The sequence below is a fragment of the Haliotis cracherodii genome, unplaced genomic scaffold (genome assembly GCF_022045235.1).
Source record: "Haliotis cracherodii isolate W230 unplaced genomic scaffold, xgHalCrac1.p SCAF_9, whole genome shotgun sequence".
Classification (NCBI taxonomy): domain Eukaryota; kingdom Metazoa; phylum Mollusca; class Gastropoda; order Lepetellida; family Haliotidae; genus Haliotis; species Haliotis cracherodii.
The window spans coordinates 45,122,042-45,142,842 of NW_027266343.1; the positions used below are offsets into that span (position 1 = coordinate 45,122,042).

Below are 20,801 nucleotides of genomic sequence, written 5' to 3' on the forward strand. Positions count from 1 at the left end.
TATTTACTTAGTTTTCCAGCCACCGATACGAATATCCTTATTTATAAAACCGAAAAGTTCTTGGTCACTGAGTTAACATTATATACAATTATTAAAGTCTATAATTGTTTTTACAGTTGACATATAAATATTTAGATATCCCACAGCTCGTATTTCACACGAAAATCTTTTACGATTGTTTGGCTGTAAATTTTAGCTTTACTTTCATTTTCTACACTTCCGGTTTGACATTACTTCCGGGCGTAATGCATGAGGAACGCAATTAAACGTACTTTACGTTGATTTGTTAGTGTTACATTTGACATTCATTACTCTAATGATGGATGAAGTAAGTAAACATTCCAATCGCGCTCCATGGCATATGTCTTTTAGATTTGTAAAGTGAATATGAGAATTGAACTAATATTCTTAGTCACCATGGTCACTTTCACCAGAAACACCATCATCACAAATTATGAGACACTAAAACCAGCTGTATCTATTAGATGCACTCAAGCATGGGCTATTTGACAACCCAAATTATATATTGGTATGTTGGAGAGAAGTAAAGAGTTAAGTGTTTAAGACCTTTCCCACTGCATCTTCCTTGTAAGTCAGGGGCGGTCGGGTAGCCTAGTGGTTAAAGCGTTCGCTCGTCACGCCAAAAAAACCGGGTTCGATTCCCGACATGGGTACAATGTGTGAAGCCCATTTCAGGTGTCCCCCGCCGTGATATTGCTGGAATATTGCTAAAAGCGGCGTAAAACCATACTCACACACACACCTTGTAATTCAGGTTTAGTTTTGAGCATGGTAAGTACTGGCACCAGTGAGTAGTCAGTTATAGTAAATAATGGATGCCAGTTAATAAACACTTCAACCAGTATGTTAACCAGGATTGCCAGACGTTTACAAACATTAAATGACAATGTGAATATTCCAAAAATCATAATTAAGATCAGACACAGACACTCTATCATGTTTATTATAACATTAACATTGCAACATATTCAACTTCAAGCTCATAATGATCATAGACATCAAGATGGGCAGTATTTCCAGACTACCAGAGACTTGCTGTTATCAGAATAACAACAATGTTGGACCACATCCCTATTTTGTCCACAAACACCAGCATTTTGAAAATACATTCTCTGTATTTTGAACATGATAAATGGCCAATGTACTTGATCATGATGATGTAGTTGTATGACTTGTCCTCACAAACATGATACTGAGCAAGAAGAAGGGCATTCCAGGTGGAACCAGTTCTCCAAAACAATTATAACTATGGCAGCACTTTAGAAGACTAAGTCACCCAAGCCCCTCTTGCTTTCAGCTAGTTATGATCTTGAAATGAAAACATCATAACTCAATTAAATTCTTGTTTCAGTCAATGATGCACATTCGAATCCGTGATGTGAATCCCAACATTGTGTGTTCCCTCTGTGCTGGCTACTTTATTGACGCCACAACTATCACAGAATGTCTCCATACATGTAAGTTGAATGCTAGAGGTAAGGTGTAATTACCTGCAACATGTGGGAGTGAGCTGCATTACTTTGGACCATAACATGAGTAGTGTAAAATATGATCCTGAGGTCATATGAACTGAAATATTTAAGTTTGATTGTTTATTCTTGTGTTTCAGTTTGCAAGAGTTGCATTGTAAAGTACCTTCAGACCAGTAAGTGTTGTCCCCAGTGCAATGTCAAAGTTCATGAGACGCAGCCATTGTTTCATCTGCGAGCTGATCGCACACTTCAAGACATTGTGTACAAACTGGTTCCAGGGCTGTTTGAAAGTAAGAAATATTGCTTTTTGTTTTCTGAATTAATTCAGAACAAAATAATCATGGCGTTCTCACTATGAGTATGACCATGCTAACCACAGGTATGCCATGATATAATTTGAACAGTTTGTAGATAATAAGAAAAAGCATATTAATTAAGCAGATAAATTATTTAACATGTTTAAGGCTGAAAATCAATGTAACCTTGGTGGAAAAACAAAGTTTCAGCAGTTATATTATTACTTTTTAAGGGGAAAACTGACACAGCTGAATTTATTATCCCAAAATTGAACTTTTGATCTCTTGAACTCCTCTTTTTCTTTCATGATTAAAGTTGATTATGTTTTAGGTTGCATTTGAACAGCTGGTTTTTTTCTTTAAACCAAAACTAGATGCCATCAAACTGGGTCATTTTACCAGTGCAGCAAAGACTATTTTTGAGTCAATTAGAGTGAATTGTTTGTGTGTCTTCAGGTGAAGAAAAAAGAAGAGAAGAATTCAACAAGGCCAGGGGAACCATCACGGTGAAAAAGGATGGCAAGGAAAAGAAGATAGAAGGTGTGTGAAAATGATTTAAAGCAAATATCAAATCAAGTTTCATTCACAAAAATGACATGTTACGTTAAACAATAGATGACATGGTTAAAGGTAACCGCCTGTGTTTCTGTTGCCAGAGAACCAGTTGGCTCCTCGTCTGTCCAGCATCCTCAACAACCCCCAGAGTTACATGTACAGATATGATGAACAGATCTGTCTCTGCCTAGAGAGGTTTGGGTAAGGTTCTCTCTTCATTACTCACTAAATCAAGCTACCTGATTGGCCAATAAAATCTGTGGTCATACAAACTGATAATAATATTTTACCCGCATGTTTTCTACATGCAGCTATCCCTCACTGTCATTACAAAAGTGTCCATGTGTTGTTGCAGACATCAGACTGTGTCACATCATGGGAAGAATGTGCAGCTGCAGCCGTTAGAGAAGAAGTTTGTTCGGTGCTCCATTCGTGTCCTCATCTCCCATCTCAAGTCCATGCTGTACAAGAAACTGGGCATCCCATCTGCACTGAAGGTGAGTCAGATTGAGTCAGTCTCGCCAACTTGGTTGATGCCTTTCATCGTATCCAAATTACGTGGATCGGTGCTCAATCTTTTACAGACAGCTGTCATATTGCTGGAATATCAAACAAATCAATCTATATTGGCATCCCTGGAATCATCTATCCCTCAACATGCTCAGTACATATTGGCATCCCTGGACCCATCTATCCCTCAACATGCCCTGTCAATATTTGCATCCCTGGACCCATCTATCCCTCAACATGCTCAGTCCATTTTGGCATCCCTGGATCCATCTATCCCTCAACATGCCCTGTCCTGGACCCATCTATCCCTCAACATGCTCAGTCCATATTGGCATCCCTGGACCCATCTATCCCTCAACATGCTCAGTCCATATTGGCATCCCTGGACCCGTCTATCCCTCAACATGCTCAGTCCATATTGGCATCCCTGGACCCATCTATCCCTCAACATGCTCAGTTCATATTGGCATCCCTGGACCCATCTATCCCTCAACATGCCCTGTCCATATTGGCACCCATGGGCCCGTCTATCCGTCAACATGCCCAAACCTTTTCGGCATCCCTGGATCCATCTATCCCTCAAGATGCCCAATCCTTATTGGCATCCTGGACCCATATACATGTATGTGAAATTCCACAGAAATGAGGAAAATCATGTTTTCTAAAACAGTAGTCCTTGGAAAAAATCATCTTCCGCGTAACAATATAATCAAAGTTTTTGAAAAAAAAAACACTCTGAGAAATGTTATCGAAAAACGGATAACCGTCGCGATTGTCATGTTTTCAATCAGAGCTTTCACCATCATAGGTTTTTGGACATCATACGTTTTCTATCATGAATACTTGCACTATAAAGTGGGATGTGGCGTCACACAGAAATTGTAAATACTCGGATGATGGCTTGTTTTTAAGATAAAGTTGTCATTTACTAGTTTTAGCCTGTAAGTGAATGAGATGTTTTACAGTTGTTGTGATTTGGGAAAAAACTATGAATGTTTCTTCAGCGTCCGAAAACCCATAACACAGGGATATATGTTGTATTAATGTCATGTTTGCAATGAAGTTTGTTTTGTTTTTTAACAAAAGGTAAGTACAAGATAAAAAAATTTCAGTATGCTTTAACATGGGGAAAGGGTCAGACATTGCATGCTTCTGAAAGTTGTCCTTGTGTCTGGGGGATAAAATTTATGGTAGTATTGCCCCCAGACCTGGCAGGTAGCCGGGTGCGCGGGAGCCATGCCTGATTTTTTAAAAGTACTGATTAAACTTCAAAATTTTACTGCAGCCGCCATCTTTGATTATTTGACTTACTGACTTTTGCCATTGACTTTTTACATTTCTTGATGTGAATGTTGTCCAAACTGCACAAAATTGCTTAAAATGTAATCAAATGTTTAACAAATTTCAGGGGGGTGGGAGGGTGTTCATGCCGACTGCCCCCTACAACTCCACCTCGGCTTAAACACTCATCATTTTTTGGCCCCTCAAGGTAGCATTGTAGTGAGGGATCCTGTATATTAAGGGCCTTATGAAGGATCAATCAAGTTACAGAGAGCTCTGCTGTAACAAGGACCCGTGAAGATCCGTGTAGAATAATAGGTCTTCAGCAGCTCATGCTTGCCGTAAAAGGTGACTATATGCTTGTCCTAAGAGGAGACTAACAGGATTGGGCCATCTGACTCGGTGACTTTGTTTTATGCTCATTATGTTAATCACTGGATTATCTGGGCCAAACTTGATTATTTACCGACAGCATCATATAGCCGGAATATTGCTCAGTGTGGCGTTAAACAACAAAACAAGCAAACAAACAAATCAATCCTTATTGGCATCCCTGGACCCATCTACCCCTCATCATGCTCAATCAATACTGCCATCCCTGGACCCATCTATCCCTCAACATGGCCAATCAATATTGGCATCCCTCTCACCTAAAACAGTCTGATGTTAAAGGTATTAAAGGGCAAGTTCACACGGAAATGAACCTTTTTTTCTTGTACTTTTTCCACATTAAAAGTGTTAACATAGAAGTGTCATAGACAAAAATATAAAAACATCATATTTAATTAACATATTTTTTGCACTAAAACTATTTATATTTTTCACATTTACCAAGTGTTCTATTTCCATAACAAAAACACCATGGCTTATGTCCCTTGCAATATGACGTCATTGGTGCCAATTGATAAACATTATGACGTCATCATGCTTTGTTAGAGCCGCTTCACGTGGTGTAGGTACAGTTTTGTGATTCTAGCATCTCAGATGCCAGCCAGAATTGTGTTATGCTAAGTCACCACTGCGCCGGAGTGTGTCGTAGACCATGTTGTTTTACCGCAAACTGGTCCTTGATATCTTTTGCGTTGAGAATAGACAGGGACCCAGTTGAATTGGCACCAATTACGTCATAATCTAAGGGGGATAACTCAGGCCTATTTCGCTCATAAAACGAAGGCCTCATAACGGCATATCACTTTCACACTATTGTGAGCTTCCTACTTTCACTGTGAAAAAAATGAGTGTATATTTTCAAACACAGATACTAACTAATTCTAAAATTGCGTTTTGTTTAGAAAAAGAAAGAAAGTGATTTTTGCGTGTACACTTCCCCTTTAAGATGGCTTTTGGGAGGTGTTGTTATGTGTAAGCAGTATTGGGGCATGGCAATGTTTCAGTTTATGTTGCATACCTGCCTTACCGATGTGGATCCCCCGCACCATATTGGTGTTTTATGGCCCCTATTGCGTCCACTGCGTGTCAATTGAGTACACAAAAGGTTTGAATTTGTTGCAGTTGGAGGTGTTGTGTGGGGAGGAGGAGATGGCAGATGAAATGTCCATGAAGCAGATCTATCTCATGTACTGGTGTCGGGTAAGTCAGGAGTGTTAACCAGAGGGTTGAAAGGTCAGGACCTTGTTCAACAAAGTAATCTTAGAGCTACGATTGTTGTAAGTCTATAGCTTGTAGCTTGTTGGTTTTTCTGGAATTATTTTGTAATTTCAGTTATAAAATTGAAAATGATTTGAATCTCTTAACAATTGACTTCAATATTTTATGCAGGTATGTAAATCTGGTTTGTACACACCAGCTTGTCATAAAGAGGTATTGGTATTGAAATACTAATGAATAAATTAAGACACTTGCACTACTTATGTGTAGATCTGGGGTAGAATAGGTTTTCAGCAACCCATGCTTGCCGTAAAAGGCGACTATGTTTGTCAAAAGAGGCAACTAACGGGATTGGATGGTCAGACTTGCTGACTTGGTTGAGGCATGTCATCGTATCCCAACTGTGTAGATCGGTGCTCATGATGTCAATCACTGGATTGTCTGGCCCAGACTAAATTATTTACAGTCTGCCATCATATAGCTGGGATATTGCTGAGTGCTGCATTAAACAACAAACAAAGTATTATCAGCCATGTGGGTGTGGCCTAAATATATTTCAGTTTATGGAAAGATTAACCAAAAAGAATTCCTTGGTTAGCCGATCAAATGCCACATTATCACTTGCAGTTTATTTATTTGTAATTCATTGTATTTCCACTTACCTACCAGCTTCTCAATAACATTCAGTTGTAATCATGTCTGATAATTTCCTATTTTGTCTAACAGGAAGTGCCAATGACATTGTTCTACCGAATCCAAGAACCATGGATGATAACGTGAGAGTAGCCCAATCATCGTTTCAAATCTGTCCAAGACACCCGGTGATATCACATCACTCCCATCTGATCACTGTCAGGACAACAATAGAGTTGTTGCCATGGCAACTGAGCAATGGCAGCGTCGTGACAATTTGTGTTGTTTCCTGCGCTTCCTAATCGTGCATGACTGATCTGCTGAAGATTGTTACGTTTGTGATCTTGTACAGTACAGCTTCTCATGGCAGCATTATCGTGTAGACTATTTCACGGTCAGCCATCAAAGACATGTCATCTCATCTATGTTGTCCATTACATAAGGATCAGCTTTGCTTGTCAAATGTGGTGTAAAAAGATATGCAAGCAAACGCTGGATGGGGAAGAAAGACTTGTTAGCCAACTGTGTGATCATGTTCATGTACAAGAGAATGACAAGAGTGAAAAGTCATTTATCACGTTTCCACATTCAGTATGGCTCAGATTCCAATGCTGGGGTCTTCATCTAAAAGCCAGTTCACTGAACCCCATTAATTCAGAAAACTCGTCTGGATTTCCTGGTTACCAAATCAGGGGTACAGAATGATGCCCTACATACAATAGAAGTTAAACTACAGCTGATTTTTCTCATACTTTTTTGAGAAGTGTATACCGGGTAGTTGGATGTTTCTCACACTAAACAGACTAACAGGGTCCAATTTTATGACCATGAGATCTTTCACTCCAGTCCAATATCTTCGTATGCTTGCCGTAAAAGGCGACTATGCTTGTCGTAAAAGGCGACTTAACGGGATCAGGTGGTCAGGCTCGCTGACTTGGTTGATGCATGTCATCATATCCCAATTGTGTGGATCTATGTTCATGATGTCAATCACTGGATTGTCTGGCCCAGACTAAATTATTTACAGACTGCCGTCATATAGCTGGAATATTGCCGAGTGCAGCGTAAAACAACAAACCAAACCAAAACTTTGCATGTGAAGATTTGAGGACACCTCAGTAGGATAGGGAACTTTCTAACAGCCAATCAGCGTTGAGGCTTCTAAATTCTCAGTATGAGTGTGTTAAGCATTCAGACAACAAATTTAACGAAGGAATTCCGAATTCCAAAACTTAAATAACAGCACTACTATATTTTGGGGGATATGTTACACATCCTGGTGTTTCAGTGCATCATGGGATCTACACCCAAAAGGTTATACTGTCAAGTGGATTTTGTGTTCTGTCTTGGTTTTCTTTTGCGAACATGGATTTTTTCAAAATGGAGGTTCTGAAGAAATGAAACCAATGCATTAAAGAAATCTGACATTTGATTGGCTCACACATCCTTCATTTTGATTGGGTGATCAAAGTTTAGAGTTTATCTGATACAACCTTCTATGGAGGTGTCCACAGATCTTTATGCAGAGAAAAAGATGTAAGAGTGAAAAGTTCTGATTATTATAAGATGGAAGAGTCGCAAGTAACAGTGCTTTAAAGGGAGATAAATGTCAGTAGAGGATGCCATCAACCCAGTCGTTACGGTTAAAGGAACACATCACTTATTCTTGGTTGCAAGGATGGAAGATTTTTCTTCTAAAATGTATTAGGCTGTTGACAGTTTACTTATTTCTCATGCATCATGCCAGTCCTGTGATTGTGAAGCATGCTGTGTGAAGGGTCAGTTGTGGTTATGTCCTGTACAAACATCTGATTTAATATTTGTTTTGTGAATGTCAAAACTGGAGTTTGATTTGAACTTTTCATTTCTTGCCTTAACCATGACACGATGGTTTCTCATGTGTGTTGAGTTAGTGTATTGAGACCAAAAGCCTGTTGACTTCCAATGAGAATTTCTTGTTTTTATGGCCTTACTCGCACTAAATCTATTTCAAATTTGGAATCCTCCCCATGATGATGAAATGATAAAAAAGTTCATTATCATGATAATCACTCAACTATTGCAGTAGTAATCCAGAGGAGTGAGTGAGTGAGTATGATTTTGCGCCGCTTTTATCAATATTTAAGGAATATCACGGCAGGGGACGCCAGAAATGGGCTTCACACATTGTACCCATGTCGGGAATCGAACCCGTGTCCTCAGCGTGATGAGCTAACGCTTTAACCACTAGGCTACCCGACCGAACCTAATCAAGAGGAAAAACTCAACCGAATATTGTGGAATGTTGTTTTTACAACACATTCTTCAAATGTTATGGGTTTTTTTTTTTGTGTGTGAACTTTCTATTTACTTCAAGGTGAAGAGGTCTCTGTTTGGCCCACATACTAAAATATCAGAAAATATGAGCAATTATTTTTTAGACTTCAGTAATGTAAATCATGAAATTTGGCATGAGAGTGTTGTTAGTTAATAAGATCTATGGAATGTGTCACAAAATGTATGTGATTAAGGCTTACATTTTTACTACAAAAACTAATCAGCAGACTTGGGTCAGCAGTGTTGTGCTGGTAATCATGAGAATATTTGACAACAAAGATGCCGCCATACACGGTTGGCGACTGTCATCACTGCTAGGACATCTTGTGACAAACTGACCACACTTGACCTGCAACTTGGTGAGAAGCACTGTCTAAGTCTAGTTATCTATCCCTCTGTTTATTGTGAGCTTTGTTATGTGTCATTGTTTCTGCCCGTGTACATTGCACCTGACATGACATTACAGTATGCTGTAAAAATTGTCTGTACTCAACACAAGAAAATATTGACTGTCATGTAGGGGGCACTTATAATATTGCTTCCTGATTGGTCAGGTTGGTGCTTATTGGAGCAGAGTGCTTAATATGGCAAATGTATGCTCAAATTCTCAGCGCCCTGGGGAGTATACATAAAAAAAGTGGAGCTTGAACCACCTTGAATCACACTTGCTTGGACTGTCTCCCGAGGATTGCCTCTTTAATGGAGATGTCCATCACTGTGGACTGCTTGAGAATGATTAGAACATCAAGTTTGACACAGATGTACTGGTGATGCACCAGACTGTTCAGATAATGTAAATAGACCCGTGAAGATCGGGGGTAGAATAGGTCTTCAGCATACAATACTTGCCGTAAAAGGCGACTATGCTTGTCGGGAGAGGCATCATCAGGATCGGGTGGTCGGGCTCGATGACTTGATAGAATCATGTCATCATATCCCAATTGTGTGGATCGGTGCTCATGATGTCAATCACTGGATTGTCTGGTTCAGACTTGATTATTTTCAGACTGCAGCGTTAAACAACAAACAAACAAAGATAATGTAAATAGAATGTGATGTCTGCAAAATTGTTGACTAATCTCATTTGCCTGAAAATGTGATGTTACATGTGATGTGTTTGAAGGATCCTAACTGCATAGATGGATGCTCCTGATGTCAGTCTCTGGATTGTCTGGTCCTGACTCAATTATTTACAGACGCCTTAGCTTGTGAAAAATGGTTGTGCAAGTCCCTATGACTAGACAGAAAGAAATGAACCCAAAACATTTACTAGTTTGAATAGGGATAAGATGTATAGATACTAGGGCTGGGACACGTCCAAATGTAATACCCGAGTACCTGATCTCCCTATTACCTGACCCTACCCGGGTACCTGTTGTAGGTGTCAAGGTTGGGTACAAAATGTCCGATTGGGAATTGTTTAACTAGTGCCCTGTCAAAAACTATTTAGATACTCGTATAAAACGATCTGATAATGCATACACTGAACTTGACTGAAGTTTTATCTTTTCATAAACATATAAAAGTAAAAAAGAATGAATGCATAGTCAGAAAACTAAAAGTGCAAACATAAGCGATTATTATTGTTAATGCAATTGAACAATATATGACATGACTAACCTCGGGTCTGGGTAGTCCTGCAGGTACCCGGGTCCTACTCAGGACCCACCCAACCCGAGTACCAGAGTTACCCATCCCAGCCCTAATGGATACCCAATAAAAGGCTGAATGGGGGCGGTCGGGTAGCCTGGAGGTTAAAGTGTTCACCGCTGTGATATTGCTGGAATATTGCTAAAAGCGGCGTAAAACCATACTCACTCACTATCAAGCTGAGTTCTACTTGCCCTTGGGATACGTCTGACCCACTGACGCCGGTTTGTGTACATTTCTATCCCTGCTAGAAAAACAGCCAGAAACAGGGTTACAATAAATTCAAAGGTCAGTACAACATACCCGCCCTCAACCAGTGATAGATGCAATGTTAGCACATTATTATTATCATGGGAAAATATGGTTTCGAAAGACAATGCTGTTGTACCCATCAGTTTTTTATGTGATGTTTAAATGTAAAAATTGTATGTGTTTTCATTTAATCAACATTATAAAGAACATTGCTTCTGTCTTAAGATGTTTTGGGTCAATATGCTAAGATGAAGGCCAAACAAATATAATGGAAAAATGGTTGGTTGATTTGTTGTTAAAGTTATTTAGCGAAAACTTTAGAAAGATATCAACAACACAAAAACACAATCAACAAAACATTTCATTTTGGGGTAGACACAGGAAATAAGAAATACATTTCCTACTGGTTTGTCTGGTGATAGTTTTTGATAGTATATCATGAAAAAGGTCAAGGTCAACAAGAAATGTTAATTGAATTTTTATTGTCAATTTTCTCAAGCCATTTTATTCTGTAGTTTGTACTGCGATCTGTTTCATGAAAGTAGATAATGTCCCTGTTGTGAGCAGTTCTGTAAATGAGTAGGGACATTCACCCTTATGTTATAATATTACCGGTATGTAAAACCTAATATTGTTATTTTAGTTCCTTTAAAAACTAAAAAAACTTCCCTAGCAGATATATTGTGAATATTCAGGGCATTTTAAGTCTTGCAACATCATTGTGATAGTTAATATTATTTAAGAATTATTGTGATACTCCATAATTTAGTTTTTCAAATATTTGAACGAGGGCAAATCTTTTACCCAAGATGTTTTCTTAAGAGATGTAGACAAAAAGTACAAACATATCCTAGCAAAATTCATCTTAGGTCACAGACATGCTCATAGATTATCTCTTTAAGTTTGACAAATCGGATATTTTCACCGATTTTATCAATATTTGTGTTATTGGGGATGTCAGAAGCCCAAAACTTGCATGTGTACAGAAACAAAAAGGATGCTTGTTCCCCATTATAACCTGAAAAATGAGTTTACTAATATTTCAATGTTTTTCGTAACTGAAAATTGACTTTTCCGGTAGGTATGTCCTTTGTTTTCAGAGATCGAGCACTAGTGATCAAACATAGTTAAACATCGATGAAACCGAGCCCCTACTGGGCTTCTGATTTCTGTAAAAAAAATCTGTAATGTACACAAAAAATACGGACTGTCATGTAGATTTCCAAACTTGTTCGGATTACTGATAAAGATTACCTACAGAATGGTCCAGTAGTTGATCAAGCTTATTGGAGCAGGGCACATAATATGGCGAATACAGTAATATGACCTGCCCGAAGTAACTCAGATTGTAAAACTGGACAGGTAGTTTATTAAAATTTGCAGAATTTTATGAAATGGAACAGGCACTAAGGAACTGATTATAGAATTGTTAAAGGCATTTCATGTTTATGTTCATCTGTATCAGTGATGCTTCTTCAAATTAATTAGCAGTATGTACCAGTATGTATTATAAGAATTACTCATTGGATGAAAGATCTGGTCAGCTTTGGGAAGCAGTAATGAAATGTCAATGGAGGGTTATTGCTTGTTGTATGTTATAGGTAATTTTCTACCAAGTATATGGAGTGTGAAAGCTGGTCTGTTCATATGTTGTTTTGATTTGTTAATAAAGAAATTGTTTATTTTTAGACCATTTGTTGGTATTGTTCATATTAATAGCTTCCTGCATTATACAGTGGGAGAAGGGGGGCACACCCCTCCTCTGGACCCAAAGAGGTGAGGTTTAAAGTCGCGTCCAAGATTATTGCACTTATATAGCGACGTGTGTGTGTGTGTGTGTGTGTGTGTGTGTGTGTGTGTGTGTGGCTGCTTGTACTAGTCCGGACTGATGCCGATTTATAGTGCTAGCTCACTGAGATACCATGCCGCAGTTTAACATGAATACCCGACTCAGACACAGTATACTGACTCCGAGCCGACCAGTCCTTGTTTTAGCCCCTTAATGCCGAGCGCCAGACAGGGTAACAACATGTACGATCTTTTAACGTCTTTTGGTAAGACGCGGGCGGGGATTGAACCCCGAACCTTCTGCTCTCCGAGCGGATGCTCTACCACTAGACCATGGAGGCGGTCTTGGAGCCAAAGAGGGAAGGATGGGTAGCCTAGTGGTTAAAGCATTCGCTCATCATGCCGAAGACCCGGTTTCAATTCCCAACATGGGTACAATGTGTAAAGTCCATTTCTGGTATCCCCCGCCATATGTTTGTACCATTATTGGGTCAAAATGGTTGGTGGTGCAATAAGTATAGGGGCTACTTATATCCCATGCCAATTCATGTAGATATTTTTGCTTTTGCATGTAGTCATGTAATTTGTATCTATATAATCTATACGACTGGCTAATATTGATGGTCAAGGCCATGTAACATCCCTTTGAAGGAGGCATCGAGGCATTATAGTAATCCATCATAGTACTGCAATAGACATGTGTATTCATAAAATGGAAGTGATGTTATGAGACCACAATTGTTATCAAAAGTAGCATACAGGATTTTGGGTGAGTTGGGTTTAACAAAGCTTTTAACAGTATTCCAGTTCTATCGTTGTGTATCAGCTTAATGTGGGAGGAAAGTCTGAAGTGATGCAGGTCTCAGATGTTTACCACTTCGGTGAAATCCAAGAGCACGGGAATGGTGCTGACAAACCTAGAAACATAATCAGGGCAAACCGGGATTAGAACCCACAATCATAGGTTTCTGGCGTGCTCAAGTGACGCAACTCTGCATAGCGAATTGCGGTGCCTTAGACAACTGGGCCACACGTTCCCCCCAGCGTATGGGACCATCATGCACCTTTCTAATTAAGCTTGCCAAGGTGAATCCATTTTTAATAGAGCGGAGTCTGATCCATCATTATTAAAAGGGAGGAGTCCAAAATATCGAAATCCTCTTTCAACTTTACTGTGCACCAACAAACCACATTTTCTTTTCAAAAAGGGTGGTCTGGACCCCCGGGCCCCCAAAGCTGGATCTGCCTTTGCTAGCAATTGTCGCATGGGACCTTCAGGTTTAAAGTTTTATATACCGTACTGCTCAACATTTGGCAAGGACCAAAATAATCATCTTCAAAGGTGTGGTCCTTAGCAAATGTTGAGTAGTATATTTTCTCAGACTACCAGTATTGTCAGTAGAGTTTCCTCATTCCGCTCACACAAGGTACTGTGAATTTGGTGTAAGATATTGAAGTAGACGTGTATTTCCTCAAACCAGAGGTAATGACACCAGAAATGCATGGTTGCATGTAATTATCTCCAAGTTGAAGCGTAATAATGTTTTTCTTGTTCATTCCGTTGATGACTAAGAGTGTCCATGAGATGGTTGGACATCAACCTTTTGATGGACATTTCCATCTTGAGATGTTTCTACTCCAGGGCCCACTTGCACAAAGCGATCTTTGCGCTACGACTATTGTAAGCCTGTTAAAGTATGGGAGCTATGATCATCTTAGCGCTAATTTCGCTTTGTGCAAGTGGCCCCAGAAGGCTTCGAGAGGGTCTTGGTCCCAACACATTAATTATTACATTCTCATCGATATTTTCCTGAAATTCAAGGTAGGATGCAATGTGTGTGCATGTACACATCAGTCTCACCCTCCCACATAGTCTATGGATGTGATTCACTTGAAGCGCGGGTGAGTGAGTTCGGTTTATCGCTGCTCTCAACGATATTCCAGATATGTCACGGTGTATATGAATTATTTAAACACTGGAGGCAACACATTTTATCTTGGAAAGAATAAAACGATGTGAAGCAGGGTGCTTTGTAATGATGAAAATGTAGTAATACAGTGTTCCCTCGCTATTGTGCCCTTCAATATAGTACTAACTGGGTTATAGCACTGAATATTTTCACTGTGAATCATAAACAACTACTATTTTCTGTTTGGTAGGCAGAGCAAGCATGTACTGTTGGGTTGGTCAACTACCGTCTAAGACTCCACCTTGGCTTAAACGCTCATCATTTTTTTCACTCCCAAGGTAGCATTGTAGCGAGGAATCCTGTATATTATGGCCTTATGAAGGATCAATCCAACTACAGAAAGCTCTGCTGTAACAAGGACCCATGAAGATCCGGGTAGAATGATAGGTCTTCAGCAGCTCATGCTTGCCATAAAAGGCAACTATGCTTGTCCTAAGAGGCGACTAACAGGATTGGGCGGTCCGACTCGCTGACTAGGTTGATGCATATCATTGTATCCCAATTGCGTGGATCGCTGCTCATGATGTCAACCACTGGATTGTCTGGTCTAGACCTGATTATTTACAGACTGCTGTCATATAGCTGGAACATTGCTGAGTGCGGCGTAAAACAAACCGATGTAACAAACAAATAACACAACTCATCCATTGTAAACAAATATATTTGCATGAAAACAAATTCAATGTCATATATTGGTCACATCATACCAATAGAGAAAATCTACACACAATATCATGCCAAACCTTGGATGTAAATGTGTCCATTGTGTACATAAGGTGATAGAGGAACCTGCTTCCACCCAGGGTTCACCTTGAAAGGGTGGGGACACTACTCCCTCCAGAAGAAAACCATCTTCATTTATCCAGGGTATTTTTCATTCCAGTACCATAAATACCCTGGACCCATTTGACACAGTAACTTCATCTTGAGCTAATTTAAATGACTAAATTACTCCGTTGAGCAAAAGAAATTCAATGCGTAGTCAGTGGCAAACAAGAGTGAGATGGTGATGTGATGTACCGAAGCTAAGGTGGTGTATATGCTAGACAACGGTACGAGTGAGTGAGTGAGTGAGTGAGTGAGTGAGTGAGTTGGGTTAAACGCCGCTTTTAACATTATTCCAGTTATATCGCGGCGTGTCAGCTTAATGTGGGAGGAAAGCCCGAAGTGATGCAGGTCTTGGACGTTTACCACTTCAGTGAACCCCATGAGCACGGGCATGGTGCTGACAAACCTAGAAACATAATCAGGGTGAACCGGGATTCGAACCCACATTCATAGGTTTCTGGCGTGCCCAAGGGACGCAACTCTGCACAGCAAATTGCAGCGCCTTAGACAACTGGGCCACCTGTGCCCCTGACAATGATACGGAAAACGAGATGGTGATGTCACTTCATGAACAAAACTATGGTGTCAAATGGGTCCAGGGTATTTATAACAGAATTGAAATACCTGGGCCCACTTGCACAAAGCGATCTTAGCCCTATGATGATCGTAACTCCCATACTTTAACATAGGCTTACAATAGCCGTAGCGCTAAGATCGCTTTGTGCAAGTGGGCCCTGGATAATTGACGATGGACTACAACCAGATCATGTTATATTCTACATACAAAGTAATCATTGTGATCCCATGTTGAATATGATCTGCTCATTTGGATGATATGATGGACCTAAGGTAGTTAAAATCATGGTTGATAAAAACATTGGTCAAAGACGCTGGGCCCTGATAAATATAGGTGTCAATTCATCAACAGTATCATGAGGAGAGAACCAACAACTCATTCAAGAGCGGCTAGTGAAAAGTCATAAGAGGTGCGGTTTGGATTCAGATAGGTGTCAAAATCTTCAATGAATATTTTCTCGGCAAATAGCATTATTCTGAAATTTGACTTGCAGTAAGCCATTAGCTGTAAGATTGGTTTTCTCGACTTGCTTGCTCTCAACTGACGTCAATATCAGAGCACTGCTGACATCAAATTGCAAAGAGTAATCATATTTGTTCCTGTGAATGCTTGCTTCTATCTGGATGCACCCAGAGGGCCACCCATGACAGGTGTAGCTACATACAGGGGAAGGTCATGTACAGGGGTATATATAGTGGTTTTGATAGCTGATAATTTGTTAAAGTTTCATCGTCTATTTTGGTGTCCAAGAGAGACCTGTGTGTTTATAGACTCATAAAATTAAATGCCATACATATTGGGACGTTTGTGTTTTTTTAAGTATAACCCCCGAAATGAAAGATCGGTCGCTCATTGACCAACACATATTTCTTTGGTGATTCTAAGCAAGATATCCAGAGACTTTTTTTGGAAAGTTTGGAATAACTATTACCTTTTATAACATTAAGTACGTGAAAAATCACTCTCGACACATACAACATGTACATACATGAAATATTAAAAACATATCTACATGCCTGTATTGTACAAACTGTTGAAAGGCGACCTATGTTTCTCAAAGCAGTAGTTAGTAGGTACAGTTTAATGCCATTTCACACAGGGGACACAATGGGCTTCACATTGTAGCCATGTCTGGAATTGAGCCCTGGCTACTGGCGCGACCCGTGAACTCTTTAACCATTAGGCTACCCCACTGTCCCTTATCAAAGAATGAGTGAGAATGGTTTTCCACCGCCTTTAGGAATTTTCCACCAATATCACGGCTGGGGACACCAGAAATGGGCTTCACATATTGTACCCATGTCGGAAATCTAACCCGGGTCTTTGGCATGACGAGCGAGCGCTTCAACCACTAGGCTCCCCGACCGCCCCGCATCAAACAGACCTAACAGAATCAATGTGGGGTGCGTGAGTGAGTGTGTTTTTACGCCGCTTTTAGCAAAATTCCAGCAATATCATGGCGGGAGACACCAGAAATGGGCTTCACACATTGTACCAATGTCGGGAATCGAACTTGGGTCTAGTCCTGTAGTCCTTGCCAAACTGTCCATTAAGGTATCATAAGGACTAGTAAACATTTGCCATTTTTATGGGTTTTGCTATAGGTTATCATCATAAGGACAAGTGGACTAAAAATATTAGTTTCCACCGCTGTACTACCAACTTAACAGGTTAAATTGATACAAGACACCAACTGAAGTCAATCTTACTTTTCTGAACAGCACAAAATTCTTTGGTCATTGAATAACAGACTATCTGGCCAGGAAAAGACACACATGTTAAGCATAACCATAGATTGATGGAACACAATACGGAGCTCATAGTTCATCAATTTTGTATTCTCAAATATTTGATAAGAAAGCCAAACAACTATCTGAGGGTCAAAGATGAGGTGCTGCCTACTCTTGTCAGCCAATCAAATGAGAGAAGACAAACAAGACACTATCATTGGTCGAGATGGTTCATACTCCTCTATGAAAGTTGGTGCTTCTGGTGAAAACATTCAAAGAAGGATCTACTCAAACAGATCATCCTATAAAAAGAAGATGTCTGATTGCACAACAGAGGGTTTCTGCCATCCATCTCATTGGTTGATTGTGTTCCATCCAGTCATTGGTTGACTGTGTTCCATCCAGTCATTGGTTGACTGTGTTCCATCCAGTCATTGGTTGACTGTGTTCCATCCAGTCATTGGTTGACTGTGTTCCATCCAGTCATTGGTTCTTCTCTAGATTCAAGAACACATAAATAATCAAATATTGACTGCAAAAAAATAAAAGTTTTGACAAGCTGGTGGTGAAAACAAAGATCTGATTGGCTTCACTTATAACATAGTATATTTTCTCCAAGCAATGTAGAAAGAAATTTCAAGTATTGAAGAACATTCTGCAAGTGCAAATAATTCTCCTGTAGCAAGTTAGAAAATGGAAGAGGGTCTTATAAGTAGATTAAAACCTTTGTCTCAGAAGATACATGTTTCTTCCTTTCTCACAACAGGAGAACAGAACCAGCAAAATACATATGAACAATATATACTTCAAGCATATCATATAGAGCACTGTTTCAAATCATAATGTACATCTTATGCATTTCTTTGTACAAAATATACAAACTAATATTAGAAAAGAATATAATACAATCACTCACGCAAGGGTCATGGCACGAGACCACAACCTATTAAAAGGTTGTCAGTATCGTTCGTTGGAACATGTCCTATGTAAATGGTACCTGGCTGTATTTGCAGCACTTCCGCAGTATCAAAATCATCTGCTTGATCTCTTGGACATAATCAATCTCAGAGGAAATAGTGTAACACTTTCCTAACAACTGTTCATGGTGAAGTTTGAAACTGTTTAAAAAACCCAACTTTGATGAAATTTGTTTTGTGTTTCAAGTAAAGCTGATCTGAGACAAGTTCAGAAAATATGTTTAATAAGCATTTAAATAATTTATTTTATTACTAGATGGTAATTAATGATCTTTGGAATTCACTTAAAGTTCATAAATTTGTTTCGATATATTTCAAATCTATTTTCCACACTATGTCCTTTCAATGACAACAAAAGTGACAAATATTGTCAAAAAGTAATCCATTCAGCAACAATCACATCCAAGTTTCAAACTTTGGTTAACACTTATTTTACTTCAACAATTCCCTCTATCAAAACCTTCGAACAAATATTTTGAGGTAATCATTGTATTAATTTGTTCAAATGCCATTTTTCATATAAATACCACACGCGGAAAGAATCATATACACAGGTTCTTGAACAAAACATGATCAGCATGGACAGAGTCCTTAGTGTAGGAAATAGGGTAGCCTTCAATTAAATGTAATACATTCAAAACATACATAAATCTATGGTAAAGTATGGGAGTTCTGATCACCTTAATGCTAAGAGCCCACTTTTAGGAACAGGGTAGAGGTCTGTGGTAGACATTTTGAAGTTGGTGCTTCATAGAGGCATATGGAATTCAGCTTCTGTAATCCTTACACAATATTTTAGAGCTATTTCTTAACAATTTGTGCCAAAACCTTTTGTCCACAAACATGGCCCTTGACATCATTTTCAGTTCATTTTAGAGATTTTCATATGGCATTAGCTTATCTTATCAGACCGAGCAGAATTTTACTACACCTGGGCTTTGGACTAGTTGCTAACGTCACAGACTGCTAACCTTCATCAGAGCATTAAAGGCAGAGATCCATACTGCGTTTGTCATATCTTGTGTCTCAATGTATCAGGTCGGCTTAAACAAATAAAAGATTTGGTTCTCAGGCTATAACTTTTGAAAATATAGTGCACATGGGCAGTGTTTTTCTGGTTTTTTGGGGGTTATTCAAACTAATATGTAATCAAATAAACAGTTGTGTACCATCAACCTGGGAAACAGCTTCCCTACATAAACCAGCATACAAACTCTTATTTGCCACCATTACCCTAACTCGAGATGTGCATTAAAGCAGTGTGCATGTAAAGGGAAGTATTGCTTTTAAGTATTAGGATTTTAAATTACTTTTTTTTAAATGGAAATAAATCAAAACGTGCCTCCGACTCTCTGATGATGCGGGCAGTGCCTAAGAACCAAGACTTCCGTATTTTTATTTTTTTAATCTTAAGCAGGTTTCCATGTCACATATTATCCTGAACTTAGGTACAGTCCTGTTGTCTCAAACTTGGAGGTGTTGAAATCAAAGTCCGGTCCTCGCTAACTCTTATTATATTTATAACTTTTAGAACTGGGTGGGTCATGTAACCTGGTTGTGGAAGTTTGAAACACACAACTTAGCACAAGTTAGGGTTTGTAACCAGCATAATGGCCTAAACACAATATGGCCTCTGCAACTGATTCAGAGAATCATCTTCAATCAGGGAGGTAGTGGCTGATGGCCAGGTCATGGCAATAATAAGTATGATGAGTTTGAGATGGTTTGACCGTGAGGAGTATTGGAAATACCTTGCACAGCGACCCTTGTGTGGAATTGAACCTGTGTATGAAGAGCCAACACTTAAACCACAAGGCTATTGATCATATTGACAGAGAAAGCTTAAAACAAGAAAAAAAATGGTCTGGGCAAAAATTGTACATTTTTCCACTTACAATTTATTTTTTCAAGTCATTGTCCAAGATTGTATTGTTTGTCTTGCAACAAAGATTTATCATACAGTCCAGAGCTATTGTGGCATGGTGCTTTTGTGAATGACCACTGATAAGACTTGACATGGAAGATTGAGATTGTTGCCTGTGAGAATAATGAGGATGTATTTCTATATATACAGCAGCTTTGTGATGGTATAAATATACAAACTGACACATAACATGGTATTGGGTACTACATGCTATATGAAGGGATGAACTGTGATTCAAGTGTACAATGAACAATGCCACACACAACAGGTTTGAGAAGATTCAGACCAGTTAGCATCTGCCAACAAAAAGAAAACAACAATGGTAAGCATTCAATCTCATTAAAATCAGAACCTTTACTTCAAACCTATACCTCATTCTAACTAGTTCTGAAGACCCTTTATCAGACATGAGA

The 20,801-nt window shown here is 39.2% G+C and overlaps 1 protein-coding gene across 1 annotated transcript; it reads left to right on the forward strand.

Moving 5' to 3' along the window:
• The first annotated feature begins 235 nt into the window (after nucleotides 1–235).
• LOC139452522 (polycomb group RING finger protein 1-like) lies at nucleotides 236–12,228 on the forward strand. The gene is made up of 8 exons (XM_071234031.1): nucleotides 236–328; nucleotides 1,373–1,478; nucleotides 1,631–1,783; nucleotides 2,246–2,329; nucleotides 2,446–2,545; nucleotides 2,700–2,841; nucleotides 5,648–5,725; nucleotides 6,470–12,228. Exons 1-8 carry the CDS (start codon nucleotides 317–319, stop codon nucleotides 6,521–6,523), a joined length of 729 nt encoding a protein of 242 aa, XP_071090132.1. The 5' UTR covers nucleotides 236–316; the 3' UTR covers nucleotides 6,524–12,228.
• Nucleotides 12,229–20,801: the final 8,573 nt, after the last annotated feature.